Genomic DNA, 21,170 nt, shown 5'->3' with positions numbered 1-21,170 from the left:
GATCTATTCCGCCAAGACCAAACATATCAACAATGTCATATCCATTACCATGCCAAACACACCTAGGGTTGTCATGACAGAAATATTTGTAACGTTTGTATTTATATTTGCTGGTCTGTTCAGCATTATATATTCGTCAATGACGAACGTGTCAGTTCTCCACAGTTGATAAAGAATGATAATCTAGAAGTTTATCAATGTTTTTGTTTGTCCTCCAAACAGGTTTCACGATCACAGAGGTCCAGAAGAAGCAGGCCATGTTGAATGCATCTAAAAGTCATCCAACAGGGAAGCCCAAAGGTGAATTTCAGCTGTTCTATCTATTATGTATGATTATATGCTTTAGAGCCCTGTTTTCAGGATACAGTGTGAAACCATTTCAGTTTATCATGTAGTGAATGAGTTGTGCCATGTGTGGTCACTGTGCATCTGTTCACAAGCACGTGTTTGATTATGTTTGTGTGTTGTTTCACCATTACCGCACTGCCCTGGAACAGCATTAGCTTTACAGCACCTTGTGGCACTCAGATCTCCATCACTTCTTCGCCCAAAAACTTCCAAGTGCCTACGTTTTTCCGAACCTGCAGGACCTCTGGCTCCCAGGGCCACCTTAACTTCACCTCTCCTCCCTGAAGGCCCTCAGCGTAGGCAGGGGCGGGGGGTTAGGGTGCCACCTGGGGTCCTGCGCAGGGCAATATCCTGGGTGTCCTCTCAAAGTAGAGAGCCGATCGAGTAGTCCAGGGTAATTCCAGAGTGTGTTAGTGTGACTTATTCGCTTCTTTAACTGAGGCTGGGTAAAGATATTGATTTTCGGATTAATCGTGATCTTCATTTGAATGATATCGATATTGATTCTTTATTTCTCTTTATTGAGTTGTTGCAGTAACATGCAGCACAACTGGTGAAGTCGGATTAATGAACAAATGACTCTTTATGCCGGTTCTTTTTACTGAATCAAAAACATAGAGCACAACCAGTGTAGTCCAGTTAAGAAAAAAATGACTCTTTAAACCCAGTTCTTTTTAGAGAATCAATAACAAACAGCCAACCAGGGAACAGCCGGTTCTTTTTAGTGAATCAAAAACATACAGAGTAACCAATGTAGTCATATTTACTAACGAATGACTCTATTAAATCTGGTTCTTTTTGCTGAATCAAAAACATAGCGCACAACCAGTATAGTCCAATTCACAAACAAATGACTTTTTAAAACCAGTTCTTTTTAGTGAATCAATAACATACAGGGCAATCAGTGTAGTCTGATTCACAAACTAATGATTCTTTTAAACCGGTTCTTTTTAGTGAATCAATAACATACAGAGCAATCAGTGTAGTCTGATTCACAAAGTAATGATTCTTTTTAACCGGTTCTTTTTAGTGAATCAATAACATACAGGGTAATCAGTGTAGTCTGATTCACAAAGTAATGATTCTTTTTAACCGGTTCTTTTTAGTGAATCAAAAAACATGCTGAGCAAAAAATGTTGTCTGATTCACAAACAATCACATACTAAATTACCGTTTTACATAAATGCATTTTAAAGTTTTCACAGAGCAGTTTATATATTTTTTTTAATTCATTTCTTAATAATTTGCAATTGAACTGCACAGTTTAGGCCATGTTGATATATTAATTAGCCTATTATTTTTGTAATGTACAAAATGTACAGCATTAGCTGAGAGAGAATCGCTTTCATGTAAAAGATCAACATCAGAATTCAGGAAATCTGTATCGATACCCAGCCCTTTATTTACAGTAACTGTTCTAGTTTACATAATTCACTGGCAACCCATCCTTCCCTAATAAGTACACACTAAAACCATTACAGCATAACATTCAATAACATCAGCAGTAATATCAGTACAGACCGACCGAAACACACTCGTCTACTAAACCAACATGTCTACATGTCCCAGACAGCAACATAGTGTCGGCCCAGATCCGGCCCACATCTGGTATGTGTGTAATCCACACGTACGTTGCTGTCTGGGCTGTGTCCTGTTCTCTAACGAGCGACTGAACTCTCAGGTGTCCTGACCCCATGTTTATGTCCTCCTCCCTACAGCTGTGACCAGGCCCTACTATGACTTCCTTCTGCGTCAGAAGCACCCCACGCTTCCCACCTCCCTGCCCCAGCAGCAGGTCATCATGTTGGCCGAACCCAAACGCAAGACCTCCAATTTCTGGCACAACATCGGACGCTTGACACCGTTCAAAAAATGAGGGACATTCGCGGTTGTGCCTGAACTTGTGTTTTTATCCCAGTGTAACATGTTTATTTTTATTGTCCAATTGCGAAAGCACTTTATGGGTTTGTTACAATCACAGCATCACTCCCAGACGTTGTCGAACATCGCGGGAGGGGCGTTCCTGCTACGTTGCCCGGCTACTACTGCTCAACCGCTCCACTTCCCGACTAACACGACTACTGCTGCAAGTTATCGTACGGACACGCTTCATCAAAAGAGCCCCGCTTGAAGAGAGGACTTCTTTATATGTCGGTTAATTTATTTTCAAGTTTTCAATGTATGCCAGCTATCCACAGTGCCCAACTACTAGCTTTTGTATGTAATTTGATACTTTTTGTGTAACCCATGATAAAGTTTCAAGGTTCAAGGGGTTCCGCACAAGATGAAAGTAGACCGTGTCGAGATTTATTACTGTATTAACTTCCTCAAGGCTGTCACCCGAAGTCCGTCGATTATCATGCCAGTCTGTGTATGCAACTCTCAACTTCTCCGAACTTTCTCCTCATGAAGCTTTTTGACGACGTCCCATCGGTACTCACCGTTTCAGATGAAACCGTGTTTCATGTCCGTGCTCGTTTGATTCTGCTGCCTAATGACTCCTCTGTAACGAACTTCTCTCTGAAGTGCCATTCCAAACGTAACCCGGATGTTGTGATGGGGGGTTGCATGAATTTGCTGTGAAACTCGACATTTTCGACCCAAATAAAATTCTCAATATTCTGTCATTCTGATAGATAATGGTACTATTACATGAAAGAGTATCTTTGACAGTTGTCAAATATGTATATGATTATCTTTGACCACAAAACCAAGTATGTTAATAAAAAGCATTTGTAAGTGTTATGAATCTGACATTTGGTTAAGGTGAAACTGATTTTATTGTTGTTGATGTTGAAATGCTTTCTATTCCACTTAAATGTGCAATGACTACTATTATTTTTGCACTATGATTTTCAAGAACAGCCCAGCCAGTGTTGTTTTTGTGTTATTTATATTCTATTATAGTATTTATTAATACTGTATTTTAAATGAGTTTTTATTTTATATTTCCAGATTTAAATTTTAGCTTTTTTTCCTCATTTTTATTAGTTTGATTGTTTATATCTATTTAGCTTTGTTTTTAATTTTTTGTCTTAGTAATTTTAATATTTTATTGATTTTAGTTAGCTGACAAGGCAACATTTCTCATTTAAGTTTTTAATTGAATATTTTTGACATTTTATTTAATCTTTATTTCAATTAATGAAAGCTATCTATCTATCTATCTATCTATCTATCTATCTATCTATCTATCTATCTATCTATCTATCTATCTATCTATCTATCTATCTATCTATCTATCTATCTATCTATCTATCTATCTATCTATCTATCTATCTATCTATCTATCAAAACTTCCAAACTAAAACTATTACAAACTGAAAGACTTCAAGCTTTTAAAGCTACTTCAACCTGTTCTGGCTAAGTTTGTCTACAAACTTTTTAATTTAGTCTTCGTATTTCAACTATTTCAGTTGATTGACAAGGCAACATTTCTCACTTTTAACTTTTCTCACTTTTTTCACTTTTAACTTTACTTCGTTTTTCATTGATTTTTATTTTATTTTATTTAATCTTTATTTCAATTAATGAAAACAATTTTAATAGTTTTATCTTTAGTTAATAACATAGATTTTCCAAAACAATGGAAGACAAAATAAGTGTTTTCACACACTGTCAATATTGTTGCAGTTCTGTTTGGTGCCACTACAGTGAAATTGCACTCTTCTCTATTAGTAAGATGTATGTTAGTAGACACTTGCTGCAGTGTTTACGTTTTTATCTTTACAAAATGAAAATACTGCCACCCAGTGGTCAAGATTCATGCTAACATATCAGTTCACTGTTACCATGGTTTTTCAAAATTAGCATCCAGAGTGTTCAGCTTTGCCTGACCTTGAAACAAGACATAATTATATTAAGCAATAAGATATAAAAAAATATTAGGTTACACTTTATTTTAAGGTGTCCTTGTTACAGTCGAATTATACATTCAAATACTTAATAATTCCCACTTACTAAATGGTAAGGATTAGGGTTTCGTTCAAGGTTAGTTGCATATAATTAAGCATAATTTACTATTATTACTACAGCGAGTACATGTAACATGGACACTGTAAAATAAAGTGTTACCAAACATTTTTTAAAGAAAAATGAAAGATCACACGAAACAGCAACACACTAGTTTATATAATATTTATTTGAGCACCATAGCACATTATAGCAAAATCAATTAGTTTAGCAGTAAAAAAAAATCAGTTGGCACATAAATCCGATGAATAGTTTGCAACCTCAGACTGCTGTTCGTTACTGTAGGGCTACTTACGCCGCCCCTCCAACGACAGGGTTCACACAACAGGAAATGGCAGTGTAGAAGACTTATATATTGCTTTGCGCTACATTAAATTCTGATCTCTCTCAAATCACATCTGGAGTGTTACTCTTGTCGAACCCATATCTACACTGTAATCTTAATTGAGCAGCTCCAAGTAAGTAATTGGCACTTTGCCTTTCTGATTGCCCCTTTGCCCCATCAGCCAATCAGAGTCCATGCCTGGAACACTGCTCACGGTGATCACCTGACAGGGAGAAATGAGCACACACATACAGATTAAGACTTCTAATGATCCGTGTAATGCCTGAATCTGAGTTCGTTGATGAAGGCGCACCTCATCAGCGAGTAGAGAGAGCTCACTGCTGCTGGCAGCGTCGTAGTCGTAGAGCACACGGGCCTTACGGGTGCCCGAGGTGCTGCGGAGCTCGTTGAGTGCGGGTGAGGTCTGGCTGGGTGGCGGAGCAGGCAGTGATGCGGCCGGCGGGGCCGAGGGAACCGAGACGCTGGCGGAGGAGCTGCTGGCCGGCTGATTGTTATTAGAGAACGTGGATGGAAAGCTGGAGGAAATAAGGGAGCCGTTACTACTGGTGCTTTAAGTATAGAAATAACAATGTACATATTCCTTACATTGCAATTTGACCAGTTAGCAGAAACAGAGGAACTTGTATATACCTGTATATATATATATGTATGTATATATGTGTGTGTATATATGTGTATATATATATATATATATATATACACAGTATATAGACATACATATATAAATATATATATATATATATACACACACACACACACACACATTACAAACAAATGCATATAGATACAAAAGTGAGCCAACCTTCCCAGCTGTTTCTGCAGATTGACCATGTACTGGTAACACTGGGCATAATATGCAGCCTGAGCGTCCACAAAATCATTCAGACAGCGCAAGTGATGAGCCTGATCATGAAAAAGGAGAGCACAACCGTCAGCGCACATCACATACATAAAATAGACGTGATTATACATCAGTGTTTCCCACAGAATCATTTAACCCAACTACTGTATTTAAAATCAGTTCGATCCGTTCTGACAAACTAAGTGTTATTTATTAAGACTAAAATAATTAGCCTTTTGACTCATTTATTAAATGACTGATTCATTAAAAAGAATGGCTCATAAGAGACATTTATTAAAATAGTTTGAAAGAATAAGCCTTTTGTCTGATTCATTAAAAGAACAGGCTCATACAAGTAATTGATTTGCAAACTCATTTAAACTAATAGTCATGCTGTGTGCTTGTTATTGAGTGCAATGAAGACATCAAAATGAAAAGGGTGTAATTTGATGTTGTTTTGCGGGACCTATCACATTTAATACAAACTCTTAAAGACAGGGGTGCTTAATCCAGCTCCTGGAAAGATAAGCTCCAGCCCTGATCAAACACACCTGACCCAGCTAATGAAGATCTTCAGGAGCAGGGGTTCCCAATCCCAGTCCTCAGCACATTCTGTACGTCTCTTATCTGACAGGCTCAGTTGAGGGGTGGGTTTCATTGGACCATATGTGTTTCACGAGGTGACTTAATAGGGTATTTGGGAATCTTAAGGGAGATTCCAACACACCTCAATCTACTTTATTTTCTATTAGGTGCTGCTGATAATAATATAAAGAGTGCTTCAAACAGGAAATTGCTTAATCTCCTTACTTATGCTGCCCGGAAGTGTATTTTTCTTAAAGGAGAACTCCGGTCAATTTTAACATTGAGCTCATTTTTTTGTACATTTGGAGTGCTGTCAATACAGAGAACAACGACAAAAATCGGTGTTGCCTACACCGAGTTATTCTATTTTTAAAATTTGCACCCTGTTGACTTCAATGGGGCAAGTACTAAACCTGCTTTTAGGCTCTTAACATCCTTGATGTGTCATTACAAGTGCACAGAAAATGTGAGTGATTACGAGTGGATCTGACTGCAGTAGATGTGAACGATATTAATAAAAATGATGTTATTTAAGCCAGCGCAAATACCTGTGTTTACATCCTGTTTTTCGGTTGAAGTCCAAAGTAGTCGATTGCCGAGTTCACGCGCATAGGTTTAGTTACATATGATCGCGCGCGTGAACTCGGCAATCGACTACTTTGGACTTCAACAGAAAAACAGGATGTAAACACAGGTATTTGCGCTGGCTTAAATAACATCATTTTTATACATATCTTTCACATCTACTGCAGTCAGATTCACTCGTGTTCACTCTGAAGGAATCACTCACATTTTCTGTGCACTTGTAATGACAGATCAAGGATGTTAAGAGGCTAAAAGCAGGTTTAGTACTTGCCCCATTGAAGTCAACAGGGTGCAAATTTTAAAAATAGAATAACTCGGTGTTGGCAACACCGATTTTTGTAGTTGTTCTCTGTATTGACAGCACTCCAAATGTACAATAAAATGAGCTCAATGTTAAAATTGACCGGAGTTCTCCTTTAAATGGATCTCTGATAAACTGCCAAGTGTCGGAGTGGCATACTGGAATATATTACTTACAGGTCAAAAGGGAAAATGGATATGTTTTATCAGACATGGACCCTTTTTTTTTTTTTTTAAGACTTTAGGTCCCAGGATTTCACATATCTTTTTGCAAAACTTTGGCAGGTCAACATGAACCAATTTTTTTTTTTTTTTTTGCCTTTTGATGATGCATGTATCTGGTTTGTGTTGGAATAATCTTGTGATCTGTGGTCACTATTGTTTTATTATATTAAAGAATAAAGAATAAAAAAATAAATAATAATAATTATATATTATGACAACAAACCTTAAAGGGTTAGTTCACCCAAAAATGAAAAATCTGTCATCATTTACTCACCCTCATGTCGTTCCGAACCTGTAAGACCTTCGTTCATCTTCGAAACGCAAATGAAGATATTTTTGATGAATTCAGAGTTCTGTCCCTCCATGCAACTGACACTTTGATGCTTCAAAATGTTCAAAAAGAGATAGTAAAACGAATCCATATGAATTGAGCGATTCAGTCCAAATTGTCTGAAGAGACTCTACTGCTTTAGAATGATGAACAGATTGAATTTACGTGAACTGATGTGTGACTAAACCACTCAATTTATATGGATTAGTTTTACGATCTCTGCAAACTAGTTGAAGTGTAAAAGTGGTAGTTGCGTAGACTGTCAATGGAGGGACAGAAGAAAACTGTCAGATCTAAAAAGATGTTTTATGTCAAGAAAAAAGTCATACAGGTTTGGAACATCATGAGGGTGAGTAAATGATGACAGAATTTTCCTTTTTGGATGAACTGTCCCTTTAACTTGGGTAAAGCATTATTTTGCCATGGTGCTGCAGGAATCACTGATATACACAAAGGATGTGTGAGCGTACGTGAGTGCTGCCGATACCCTCCAGCAGAAGTCTGGTTATCTCGGCCTGCCGGTCAAACTCACTCTGTGCTATCCTCAGTTCTGTCTCTGCCTAAGGGAAACACACACACACACAAAATCACATCACATATATCCCCACAAACAGGCTCAGAATCACAAAGATGTCAGGTCTAAGCTGCTCTCTGTGCAAGGTAAATGTGACAGAGTCAGGTGGGAATATAATCAGGTTTAAAGCTCCCTCTTCTGGACACAAGTGTGATGTTTGAGTTGTGTGTAAGAGCAGTTCCTCATTCACGTGGCAGGGTGAGTTGATGTCAGACAGCACAGGCACAGATAACAGGGCAGCTGTTTCTGTTTTCTTCAACAGTGTTAGTGGAGGAGAGACTCGAGCGCACTCACCTGCTGCACCTCCTCTGTCCACAGCTGGCCAGCATTCAGAAACAGTGACAAACCCGTCAGGTCAAGGAACCACACAAACTGATCACTCCTCACAATCAACAACTTTCATAACTGCCTGGAGCCGTTATGCTAGGGAGGTTTAATGGTGTCAACATTCATGCACAGACACATTCACAGGGAGGAACCAAACCAGGGAGCTGTACACTCCTTATGATAATGCATAAGCACATGCACAACACTGAAACACGAGCCAAACACATTCACCTCAAGGTAAAACAGGAATGTTTCGCAAGGTTACTGAAGTACTGAATCTGGCATTCTAAAGAATTTTTACCATTATGAAATATATTTGAATGCACATTGAAATACTAAACCAATATGACAATATATATCATCTATTTATAAGGATATTAATGTAAAATAAATATTAATGTAATATTAAAATTCTATACTAATTTGTCTCAAAAACAAAACACTAAAATCAATTGTTTTAAATGCTACAAATGAATTTACACATTATATTGTTATGTATAAAAATGTATTTACATTTTTTGCTAAAGATTACATTTTACAGTGTTAATAAATGATTAGTTTAATTTAAATATTGAAAAGAAAATTAAGAGTTAGATGATGCCAAATGTAATCTAAATGTAAAACAGAGGAAATGAGTATCACAATATCTAATATCATGATAAATTGATAATGGATAATTGATATTGTGCATCTTAATGTTAGCTGAGACAGCACAGTCACAGAAGACACGGATTCATATATTATCAACGGACAGATGAAAAACAAAACCACACCAAACACAGTAACTGCATTCTGTTGCCCTCAAAAGTAAAAGAAATGATGTGATAAGCACATCTCACAAATCAGGATGTGCATTTCCCAGCACTGAGGTTTTGAGCGAACACAAAAACACATACATTGACACTGCTATTTCTGTTCAGTTCGACAGAAATACAAGCATGTGTTGATCAAGATGTGTTTTTTTTTAATGTAAAAATGTTCTTTCCGCAGAATGGTTCTCTCCAAAGATGGTGGATTTTGTGAAGGGCAAGAGAGGGCAGATGTTTTATTAGACACAGCAGACAAACCTTTAGCCACCTGACATGCAAGAAGCTGAGCATGTAAGAAAAGTGAGCCACATACTCCTCTCCCAGCGGAGAGCTTGAGTTCAGCTCCTTCCGACGGAGGGAGGCAGGCAAGCAGAGAGACAGAGAGAGAGACATAATGAGAGAGAACTGTGGAAAATAAGAGAGGTTAGAGATCCAAAGGTAGCAGTGCACGCACAAGCAAAAGGGCGTTTAACACAAGCATCACCTCTGCTAGTTACACCGCACTAAGAGCATTAGAGAGCTGGCGGATAGCGTGGGAACGAGGAAAAAACAGCTTTCACTCTTCAAAATCCATCTTAGGTTAAGCTAGAAATGCCACTAAAGGAAAAAAACAGTTTATTATAGCATTCTCTCTATGTGTGTGTGTGTGTGTGCGTGTGTGTGTGTGTGTGCGTAAAATACTAACTGCAGAACGAGCATCAGCCACTCTGGCCTTCTTCATTCTGTTTTTGGCTGCATCCAGGTCGAGACGCTTATTCTGAAGCAGTTTACGCTCTTTCTGTAAAGATAAATGAAACGGTTTAAAAGATAAAATGTATAATATAATATATTGTGGTCAAATGTACTGTATGTTCAATGGTATGCTGATGCTCACAGATATGGTTTTAAAATCTCCCTCAATGAAGTTCCTGAAGGGAGTGAGAAAATTGATGGCGGAGCTGTGAATGAACTCTTTCTCTGCGCTGCCTAACAGCTTCTCAGTCTCCCCACATTTAACAAGAGCACTACCTGCAGCACATCAGAGGATGACAAGACATTCATCTCAGCACACACACACACACACACACACATTGAGATACATTCATCAGCTTGAAATTGCATTCACGGAATACGGAGCTCACAAAGAGTATTTCGATGCAGATTGACAGCCACACTTCTGGGTTCTTTCACACTATCCTATATATACACACACACACTACTGTTCAAAAGTTGATCAGTGACAGTAGAGTCATTAATAATGTTACAAAACTTATAATGTATCTATTTTATAAATGCTTTTCTTTTGAACTTTCTATTCATCAATGACTCCTTAAAAACAAAATGTATCATGATCTCCACAAAAACATTAACCAGCACAACATTGATAATAATAAAAAAAATCATCAATCAAAATCAAGCAAATCATCATATTAGAATGATTTCTGAAGGATCATGTGACACTGAAGATTGGAGTAATGATGCTGAAAATTCAGCTTTGACATCACAGGAATTAAAGAGTTGGAATTTCCCATGCTTAACATGGACAAAGTTGTCAAAAAAATAAAGTTGTACGTTTGATGGAGGATTTCTGTGGCAAAAATACTCCTTCCGGTTTGTCACAAGTTTCAGAAAGTTTTTTTCGAGTAAGGGGATGTGTGACGTCAGATGGGGCGGAATTGTCCTTATACGGGTCCTAAGTGCACTTCTCCTGGAAGGGCGCGGGCACACCCGTAGACCAGAGCGAGAGAGCGAAAGCAGTACGCCCATCAAAGCGCTGTGCTCGGCTTTAGGGAAGTCAATGTCACCAAAGAAGTGTGTTTTTGGTTGCCAGGGCAAGACAACCCTACACAGATTCACAAAGAACCCGGCGTTAAGGGACCTGTGGATGGAGTTTGTTTTTCTTGTTTAGTGTTCTTGTTTGTTCCCTGCATTTCGACGATGATCATTTTATAAACAAGGCCCAGTTCGACGCCGGATTTGCAGATCGTCTAATGCTTAAGGATGGAGCAGTCCCAACGATAAAGGTTCACGGTCGTGCATTAGAACCGCAGGCGGTGAGTAAAACTGCTTCAAATGTCTGTGTGTCGTTAGCTATCGGCGCGTAAGCACAGCAAGTAAACAGTGAACAGCGCTCGTGATTCTTTAGCTCCGCCCACACGGCACGCCTCCAGCCGCTCTTTTTTTCCGGAAAGACTCGGTACAGCCTATCTTTCTTTTATAAATTTAATAAAACTAAAGACTTTTTGGAGATATGAAGGATGCAATACTACTCTTTAGGTACTCAAGATTAACATGAGATTGACTGAAACTGAGTGTTTCACCCCCCCCCCCTTAAATTTTTATATAATTTCACAACATTACTGTTTTTACTGTATTTTTGTTCAAATAAAGTAAGCCTTGCTGAGCTTAAAAGACTTCTAGTATACACATATATCTCTAGATACATAATTGGATACATATTAGTTGTATAAAGAGTATAAAATTAGTTGTATGACCGTGGCCTAATATACTGAATTAATCTAGCTTATTATTAGAAAGCACATAGGTTCACAAAATAAAGATACAAAAAATGGATAATTACTAGAGCCAGTGTTTATTAAAACTCAAGTCATGAGTGAAGGTGTCATTTCAAAATATATTTCTTCACTATAAACCATAGGTATCCCTTTATAATAACAAACATTAACAAATTGATGATTAATAGATCGATAGAAAGCTGTTTGCTTTTTGTGACGTCGCAATAATTGAATAAAAAAAACTAGCTGAGAGCGTCAGGGTCCAGGATCAGTGGGACGAGATCACGTCATGAGCTTACCGTACGCAGTTCCAGGTCCGAACTCGTGTCCCGAGTCGATCATGCACTCCCCTAGCAACTCGTGGTTGTTGGCACGTGTTGGGACTTTTTTGTCCAGCTTCTCGTAAAGGAACTCCTCCATCCGGACATCTACACACATCAGACAAATTCAATTAAGACGGAGTCAGATGAGACCACATGCAACCTATTAAGCAAGGCCTGTCACCCACAGGCACACATTACTGCTGCTGAATATCAAAAATATCTTACAAAGAGTTACTATTGATATGTGTGCTTGTCAAGAAAAAGAAAATCATGAGCCTTCCCCTTTATGCTGCTTGGAAAATAAAGCAAAGTAAACCTCTAAAAGCCAAAATAAAGATAGAGATTTCTTTCTTTCTTAATTCTAAGACAGCCTGAGATCATAAATGCAAGATATAAGCCACATTTTTTTGACTTCCTGGCTAAACAGCTAAAAATACTCTGAGTCCTAATCCCATTGCAAGGAACATACGGGGAACCAAACACTGTTCTCCTGCAATTAGGGTTGCTGCAATAGTGGGATGATTTCACAAACTGTCACGCTGAGTTCATTTCCTCTCTACTGGTGATACAAATGAGCACAAATGGTGACTTGCAGTATTGCTGAACTACAGTCCTGTTTAATCGCACGCATTTCTTCTTACTAGGGTTCGGCTGCAGCACAACTTCGGTCTGTTTCAAGATCTTCTCCGTCCAGTGTTTGGTGGATTCTGCCCGAATCAAAAGGGTCTCCAGGTGGGCGTCCAGCTCAGTCTTCTCCGCCTGCCCAAACGTCTCCTCTGTGAGCTACATGGATTGCAAACAGTTTGTTGACAGACAGTTCTGACACATGACATTTCAGTAGTATAGTTCACATATTACATTTGACTTTTTACAGTTGACAGTGTTAAAGTTAACCCATTCCAGCTGTGGCTTCAAAACCAAAACCTAGTGAGCTGCTGACCTTAATAGCATTTCCGGCGAACATATGACTTTTTTCCACTGTTAACATGAATAATACAATTATATACTTGGGTCATTGACAAATAAAGCTTCACAAAAGGTGTTACTGATTACTGATGTAATGCATATTTTTGAGTGATGAACAATGTGTTTAAACAAGTTTTCAAAGTGTTTACTTTAAATTCATTTTTGACTGTTTTTATGTCAGGCGGTACAACCAAATAGTTGTATGTATACTGTAGTTGTACCACCTGACATGGAAAGAGTACCAACCTACCCATACTTGAAATGAGCAGTTTTTAACAGTATTTGAAAGAGATCTACAAACCTTTTCACTCTGCCACAAAGATCAGTTGGGCTCCTCTGGATGATGCATTATCATGTTTACTATTATTACATTGTCTATTCATAATAAAAGGAGGCATGTTTGCAGATGCCACCCTGACTTCTGAGAATATACAAATTGCTGGACACATTTTTTTCAATTATCTCAACAGCTTTAAAACTTCTGCCATTTATAAAAAAAAAATATATGAAAGGTTTCAAACCTAAAATAATGCTTGAGTATTAAGTTTTTTTTTTTTTGACACCATTTTAAATAGTTTTCTTAGTATATTCATTTGTTTGGACAGTTGCACCACCTGAGATAACAAAACATAAATAATATGTATTTTTAAATGTACTAAAAATTAATTCAAACTAAATAGGTTTTAAAGAATAAAGTGATATGTCAAGCATTTATTCAATTATTTTAAAAGGAAATAATGCACTTGACCAGAAAAAAAATATGCATGTCATGTCCAATGGCCCATTTATATTATATCAAAATAAAAACAAAAATCAACTAACTGGCCACTAATTAGTAATTAGTACAAACCAGTAATGTTGTAGTAGCATACAACAAACTTGCCACACATAATAATGAACCATTTTATTTCTTCTGAAAGGAATAATGAACAAAACCTAAAAAAAAAAACTGTCACCACCCCAATGTTGTTCTAAACCAATGAATTTTAATTAATATGTATTTTCTGTAAAGCACCACAATGAGATGTTAGGCAGAATGACAGTTATGGTCACCAGTCTCTTTCATGTTATGGTAAAAAGAAGTAAGCAGTGAATGGTGACTTCGCCTGTCAGTTCATAACAATCTGCTTTTGTGGAGGAGTGAGAAGTCATACAGACATGAGGGTGAGTAAATGAAGACACACACAACTGTCAATTTGACTGAACTGTACTTTTAAGTAAAGTAAATAAAAACGGTCTAAAAACAAACACAAGAGAATAAACGCCTCGTCTTGAGGGTTTTAAAGTAATTTAAAGACATTAACGTTATACCTGCACAGCACGGCTGAGGAAAGTGCCCGCGTCCGCTGCTAGTCGTCTAACGTTGAACTCCATGTCTGTGTTTATGAATAAACCGATGTTTTTTAAACCTTCAGTCTGACCTGAAGCCTGTTAGCAAACACAGATTAGCCTGCTATAGCCTCTCTCCGTCCGGCCAAAACACTTGTGAATTCAGCTCGCTTTGTTGTGATAAGCGTGTAGTCCATGTAAAAACAACGCAACTGGAAAGATATCTAATGAAAAATAAACGCGTGAGGCTGTGTTAAAGCTGTCTGGTGTGTATTGTGATGTATCTGTCAGTAGTGTAGCTGCTAACGCAGAGCAGCAGCTGTTGGTGGAGTGAGTGTGTGTGAGAGTGTGAGAAGAGAGGAAGGACAAACTCAACGAGAGCCAGCGGGTGTGTCCCAAACCATATTGTGTGTGCTGCCTAGTTAGCAGTTTGGCTATAAAATATAACAAATACAGTCTAGGCCTATAGTCTATAGTATTTGGAAAAATAGTATTTGGTTTTGATAAAGAGCCAAAGAGTGAGAAAATTAATGTTAACTTAATATTTGGCACCTTTAGCTTGACAAACTAACAAAGTGAAGCATAGATAAATCATGCATTAATCCATAGATAACTATGAATAAATCAATATATAATAGGAAATAATAAATAAAATTAGTAATGTTGTGGGAGGCTAAATGAAAAATAATGAAAAAAATGGAAGTCTCTTCCATAGTCTGACAAACATAAAAGCATAAATAAATAACATGAAATAAATAAATAAAAACAACATAAACTAATTTGCTATAAAGTATAATGTAAAAATAAATATCAAAATACAATGTTTTAGGTTGTTAAACAAAACCCGGAATAATAGGAAATTACAAATAAATAAACCAAATAAAAGATGGTGATATGAACATCAAAATGTAAAATATTACCGTTTGCTTCGTGTTTAAAAAAATGAAACCATTTAAAGTATTATTTTTTTCTTCTTCCTGATAAAAACAATTTATTCTCTCCCCATGAGTTCTGTGAGTTTGCATGATGTCCACTGGATGGCGCTATGAGTAGATGAGTAGTATTTATTTGACTTTATATAGTGCAATAATAACAAACCAGATACAAAGTGTTTAATTGAATATTAGTTTAATGCCACAAAATGACAGAAAATGGCATTTATATATGCCATTTTCTGCAAGCCTTGTTGTGATGTAATAAAACAAATGTATCAAGTTATAACTTTTTACTATTTTAAGCTACAACTTTCATGAACTGTCTCATCAAAATCACAACCATGGAAGATGATCTTTAGGCAAAAGTAAAAAATCATAAGAACATGTATGATTGTATATTCATACAAGTTATTGTCCACGTATTAACTTTGCATACTAAAAAGTTAAAGCTGTTGGAGATTAACAACTTTCTTTGCAAGATCTAACAAAGTGTTATATCGCAAAGTCTTGCTTTTCCAGGAACTTGGGATTCCTTCAACACCAACCTGAAAACAAACAAACAAGTGTCACAGAAATTAGATATGGAGAGCCATTACATAAGCGCCAAAGTTACTGCATAGTCATTCTGTCATGCATGTATGACATAATCTCCTGATGAAAGATTGGAATGGATTGCTCAGTTAAAGATAAGTGTTCAACAACAAATAACACAATAAGAATTGACCTTGATTACATATAGACTACTTCGTATTATGATAGAACAATGTGGTCAAACAGATCACAAGGTCATTGATATATTTCTGCAGTACCTGAGCTCCAATGCAGGCACCAATGAAGGAGCTCCTGCTACAGGTGCATCCACCGCAGCTCATGGCGTCCCGGACAGCCTGCTCATAGCCACTGGCTGTCAGAACCCCATGCAGCGCTGCCTGGAACGCACCTGGCAAACCTGAGGGACGCGACATAGCCCGTGACTAACAATCAATCTCAAAAATAACAACAGAACTGAATGCTTCAGCTAAAGAGACATGGGCCTACAGTATAGTGTGCATATGATAGACTTCAGAGAATAATACAATATCAGCTGCAGGTTAACTGAATGTAACTAACCTCAGGTATTTGGAAACACAGTGGGAATGAGCTCTTTGGGTTTCTTGCTCAGATTGTCCTTTACTTGATGAATGTGCCCTAAGTTAGAAAACAAAAATAAGATTGATTATATTATCTAGTATCTACACACAGTGAATGACATGATTCACAGGGTTAAATGATGCATTAGCCTCAGCTAAATAGACAAGTGACACAGTATACGTGGCTTCATCTGTGAACAATCCAGCTCATAATACAAATAACAGTACCAAGCTGCTTATACCAGCTATAGCTTTGTCCAACTCCTGAGGGTTTTTTCTGTTCGGGTCATTGAGCTGTTTTAGCACTGCATCCAGGGCCTTGGGATCAGAACCATTCAGGATGAAATGCTCCAAGAACCTGAAGAAAGAGCAACTTTTAACACTGGCATTTCCCATCATATTAAAGAGATCAGCTCATACACTATTTCCTCACACAATTTAAACTGTCATATGCCACCATCTAAGTATCATATTTTAAACTGAAATAAATAACCTAGTTGCATGTACACGTGTCACATGATCTCATGTTGTCAATCATATACTACCAACCTAGCAGCAGCGAGAGTTACCGCCACACATATGTCGTTGTTTTGTGTGACACGGGTGGCTTCCTCAACCCTCTCCAACATCTCTGGCTTTCCAGCATAGCACGCTACAATGGGAGCCAGCTTTGCCACTCCATCTATTTGATTATCAGTTTCACAACCTGAAACGTGTCACAATAAAAATGTATTGTTGTTTAACTCCTTCCAATTTACATAGAATGTTCTTATAATTATACGTTTGAAAAACATTTAAATGAATCGTGTTTATTAACAATAATGTGGCTACACAAAATATTTAGGAGGATGGTTATCTGACAATACCTGTCTCTTCCTTGCCTGCATCCACATTTTTAATAAAGCTCTTAAGGCTTGCTTGTCTCCAGGGTCCCTCAATAGGTAGTTGAGGCCTGGGAGCTTGAGAGAAAAAATGATAAAACAATGAATAATTCAAGAAAATGTCTCAAGTTACGACTGTAACCCTTGTTCCCTGAGAAAGGGAACAAGAACTGCGTCAATATGACACTTTGGGGACCACCCCCAGCGTAACGCGTCTGAAGCATGAATGAAACTAGTCCAATCCTATTGGTGTTGCATGATGACGTAGAGTGTGACGGCACACCTGGAAGCTACAAAAGGACTACAACAGCGTTAGCTTCGCGATGAAGCAAGTACCTCCCAGACAGGAGGAGGTTTTTCAGGGAACAAGGGTTACAGTCGTAACCCGAGACGTTCCCTTTCGAGGGAACTCAAACTGCGTCGATATGACACTTTGGGGAACGAGTACCCACTATGCCACGACAACACCTGCCTATCCCAGTGTGAAGCTGTCTCAGGCACAACTAGGACAAGAGCACTCTTGCACCAGGTGTCAATGTCGATGGCGTGATCTCAGAACCCCTTGGTGGTTTAAATAGGCCACCACTGACATGTTGTCTGTTCTCACAAGAACGTGGTGACCTTTGAGGTCTGGGAGGAAGCTCCTCAGAGCCCGGAAGACTGTCAACATCTCTAGACAGTTTATGTGCCAGGAAGAATGCTGGTCCTGACACAGACCTCTTGTAAAGCGGCCGTCCCTGACCGCGCCCCAGCCCGTGAGGGATGCATCTGTCAAAACGGCTTTCTGGCGACATGACGCTCCCAACACAGGCCCTTGGGACAGAAACCAAGGTCTCCTCCACATTGATAGGGAAAGAAGGCATCTGCGCGTAACCCTTATCATGCGGAATGGATTTCCCCTTGGAGAAAACCCCTTGGTTTTCAACCACCACTGTAGGGCCCTCATGTGCAGCAGGCCGAAAGGTATCACGGTGGACGCTGCTGCCATGAGCCCTAACACTCTTTGAAAATGTTTCACAGTGATGGCTTGGCCTAGTTTTATCCTGTTCACCATGGCCAGGATGGACTCGATCCATGCAGAAGACAACTGTGCCCGCATCGTCACTGAGTCCCACACCACTCCCAGGAATATGGTTCTCTGTGTTGCCATGCCTCTGCAAAATTCACCAGGGGAATTCACCCTCGGGGCTGGTTTCGAGTGTTTTGTGAGAGCCCTTGACGATACCCCGAAGTGGAGGACCGGCAGAGAATAATCGAAAACGACTCTCGTTGTGCAGATGCAAACGTTGCCTGGCCACAAGCCTGTGGGGTGGACAGAACAGCGTGCGTTCGCTGGAAACTGATGTGTCCCGAAGCGCCATTGGCGGCGGGATACTGACACCAGTTTCCTGAGGGCCCGACGAGAGAGGAGACCTCGATTGCTCTCTCTTGTGGGGAGCGGCCCTCAGAGGTCCCATAGCAATTAGGACCTCTTTCCCTCCGCCTTCCTGGCCTGAAGGACGGTTCTCAAATCCACCTTCTCAGGAGGCTGCGGGTGGGCGCACCGTTTATAGTCCCAAGCTCTTTGAGGGGGAGCTCTAGAACATCCACAAGCTCCTCATATTTCACAGGTGTAGATTGGGATGGCACAATATGTGGTGGGTGTTCATTAAAATCCCCTTTCCCCGACACTGAGCACGTCTAATTCCTCAGAATCAGACAGCTGCAGGACGGGATCCTTGACCCGAGCGGAAGAAGCCGCAAGGCGGGCTTCCGCACAGGGAAGGTGGGGATCTGAGCTATCAGACGAGGACCGAGAAAGTGCCGAAGCAGTCTCAGTCGCGTCTGCTAGCTCTCTCTGCGAGCCTCACGATCTGAGCCGGCGACCCGAACCGTGGGGAGTGCGAGTCTGGCCGACTTCATCAAATATAGCCAAGCGGGAGCGCAGCACTCTGATGGGAAGTGCTTCACAGTGGCCGCAAGCAGCCCCCTCTAGGGCTGCCCGGGTGTGCTGCGCTCCCAAAGAGTGAACACACATCTCGTGTGTGTCCCCACCCGTAATATAGTGAGGGCAGGGGTGCACACTGACGAAACTGCTCGCTTGCCATCTCTTTTTCTTTGCAATATAAAGACAAACAACACCAAATAGACAATTCATACAACAGTCCCCTCGAAAGGGAACTCAAATTTGAAAACAAAACAAACCTAACCATCTGTCTGGGGTTATGAGTCAAAATGACAGACAAACGTGCAGGTATGGATATCATTGTTAACTAAAACTAAAACATGAAATTGAAAGATGAAATAAAAAAAATACATTAATAAAAAAGCATATTAGAAAAACTTAAACTAAAAAAAATTAGAAGTGTTACTTAGGCAACTCACTGCTGAAATAAGTTTAAGTTGAAGCACTAAAATTGAACTAAAACTGAAATAAAAATTAATTAAACCTGAATATCAGTACAAAACTAATAAAACGTCTCAGGACTGTAACCTGCGTGACCAGTGTCTGAAGCACGTGTGCAAACACGACAATTTCATTGGCCAACGACAGCGTATGACGTAGTGCTGGGCGGTTTACCGGTTCTGAAACACAATTCACACTTCATATATATACACCTTTCTTATTAGAATGAATAAAATAGCTGTTGTAATGTAGAAAAACAAATAGGCTATACCTTGGAATATTTCAAGAATAACTCATAAAAAGGAAATAAGATGAAAATGTGTGCAATGGATTTAATCTACCTCCTTTGTCTCTGTAAGGATCATTGACTGGTGTGTCATATTCAGATCCCGGTCCAAAGAACTTGTAGGTGCGCTGCTTCAAATCTTCCACATTCAGACCTGTTAACCCATGAACAACAACATGGGAAAATAACATGATGATACACATAGTATCATAGTCAAGCTTTCATGTAGCAACAGACTGGAATGTATCATGTTCTAATTGTTCTGTTGAGCATTTTTCACCTCCACACTCAGACAGGGAATCCAGGAGCACGAAAGCTTGATCTCCATAGCAGCTCTGCTGTCCAGTGTTCCTCCTGTAGAACGGGTTTGCAGACTCAGGGTGGAACTCAGGCTGAGGACTTTTAGAAAGTAACACACTCAGCTTCTGCAGGTCATAGATCCAGTGGAGCGGTTGTGCTGCAGGGTATATGACCACAAATAGGTACACATTACCTGCTGCTTCTATAATTAATTACTGTAGTAATGACAAGAAGAACCATGTGTGATTACATAAATTGCAATGTCATACATGTGCATGTTCTTCAGCAGTTTTACTCAATGTTTATAAAAACAATTACATTTACTGTAACACTATGATGTCAATTCATGGACTGTGATAAATTACAGAACGTGACTCTGTTGTTATATATATAATATTTTGTTACTAGTATTCGTAAGCAAGTCAAACCTGCAGCATCGGCCACAGCTGAGGCAACGATAGCTCCGATAGCCCTGTCAGCCAGGGCAAGAGCCATCTGTGACAGCGAGATAAAACGAAACATTAGAGAAACTGTATCATGCTTTGCTCACCTAAGCTTAGAATACGTACACAACTGAAACTCGTACTAATGTTTAATACAGTTTAAAACGAAAGTGTTTCTCACCTTGAAATCCTATATTCTTCAAGCGGGATCTTAAGTTTGAAAGTTGCACAATGAATTTTATGTGGAAGCTCTTGTGTTGTGTTATGGAACTGCATAACCCGTGCTGCTGATTGGACGGAATTAAGCACATGACAAAAAAACGCGTCACATGCACGTGCTACGCTATTTTTTACAGTCTATGATGGTGCTACGTCGAAAGAGTGAGAAAATTAATGTTAACTTAATATTTGGCACCTTTAGCTTGACAAACTAACAAAGTGAAGCATAGATAA

General features: G+C 39.0%; 3 protein-coding genes across 7 annotated transcripts in view; 1 reads left to right on the top strand and 2 right to left on the bottom strand.

Annotated features, from left to right (window-relative positions):
• arhgef4 (Rho guanine nucleotide exchange factor (GEF) 4) overlaps window positions 1–3,091 on the top strand; it is an 80,863-nt gene extending 77,772 nt beyond the window's left edge. For all 5 annotated transcript variants that reach the window (XM_081373732.1, XM_081373729.1, XM_081373731.1 and 2 more), the window contains 2 exons: window positions 223–300; window positions 2,067–3,091. In XM_081373732.1, the coding sequence (XP_081229858.1) occupies window positions 223–300; window positions 2,067–2,224 (236 nt within the window). In that variant the 3' untranslated portion in view covers window positions 2,225–3,091. The remainder of the gene's footprint in view (window positions 1–222; window positions 301–2,066) is intronic.
• A 1,380-nt stretch (window positions 3,092–4,471) lies between these two features.
• On the bottom strand, window positions 4,472–14,772 carry sh3glb1b (SH3-domain GRB2-like endophilin B1b). The gene is made up of 9 exons (XM_081375162.1): window positions 14,339–14,772; window positions 12,703–12,844; window positions 12,038–12,166; window positions 10,118–10,251; window positions 9,929–10,021; window positions 8,004–8,093; window positions 5,469–5,569; window positions 4,959–5,181; window positions 4,472–4,868 (listed from the first exon to the last, which is right to left on the bottom strand). Exons 1-9 carry the CDS (start codon window positions 14,399–14,401, stop codon window positions 4,761–4,763), a joined length of 1,083 nt encoding a protein of 360 aa, XP_081231288.1. The 5' UTR covers window positions 14,402–14,772; the 3' UTR covers window positions 4,472–4,760.
• A 560-nt stretch (window positions 14,773–15,332) lies between these two features.
• On the bottom strand, window positions 15,333–21,024 carry LOC308695811 (crystallin J1C-like). Its single transcript, XM_081374032.1, has 10 exons — window positions 20,899–21,024; window positions 20,703–20,769; window positions 20,255–20,431; window positions 20,030–20,128; window positions 17,288–17,380; window positions 16,971–17,127; window positions 16,664–16,779; window positions 16,402–16,479; window positions 16,101–16,240; window positions 15,333–15,836 (listed from the first exon to the last, which is right to left on the bottom strand). Exons 2-10 carry the CDS (start codon window positions 20,767–20,769, stop codon window positions 15,735–15,737), a joined length of 1,029 nt encoding a protein of 342 aa, XP_081230158.1. The 5' UTR covers window positions 20,899–21,024; the 3' UTR covers window positions 15,333–15,734.
• Window positions 21,025–21,170: the final 146 nt, after the last annotated feature.

This window comes from Scardinius erythrophthalmus, assembly GCF_964197995.2.
Source record: "Scardinius erythrophthalmus genome assembly, chromosome: 9".
Lineage (NCBI taxonomy): Eukaryota > Metazoa > Chordata > Actinopteri > Cypriniformes > Leuciscidae > Scardinius > Scardinius erythrophthalmus.
This window is presented reverse-complemented; position numbering and strand designations above follow the sequence as displayed.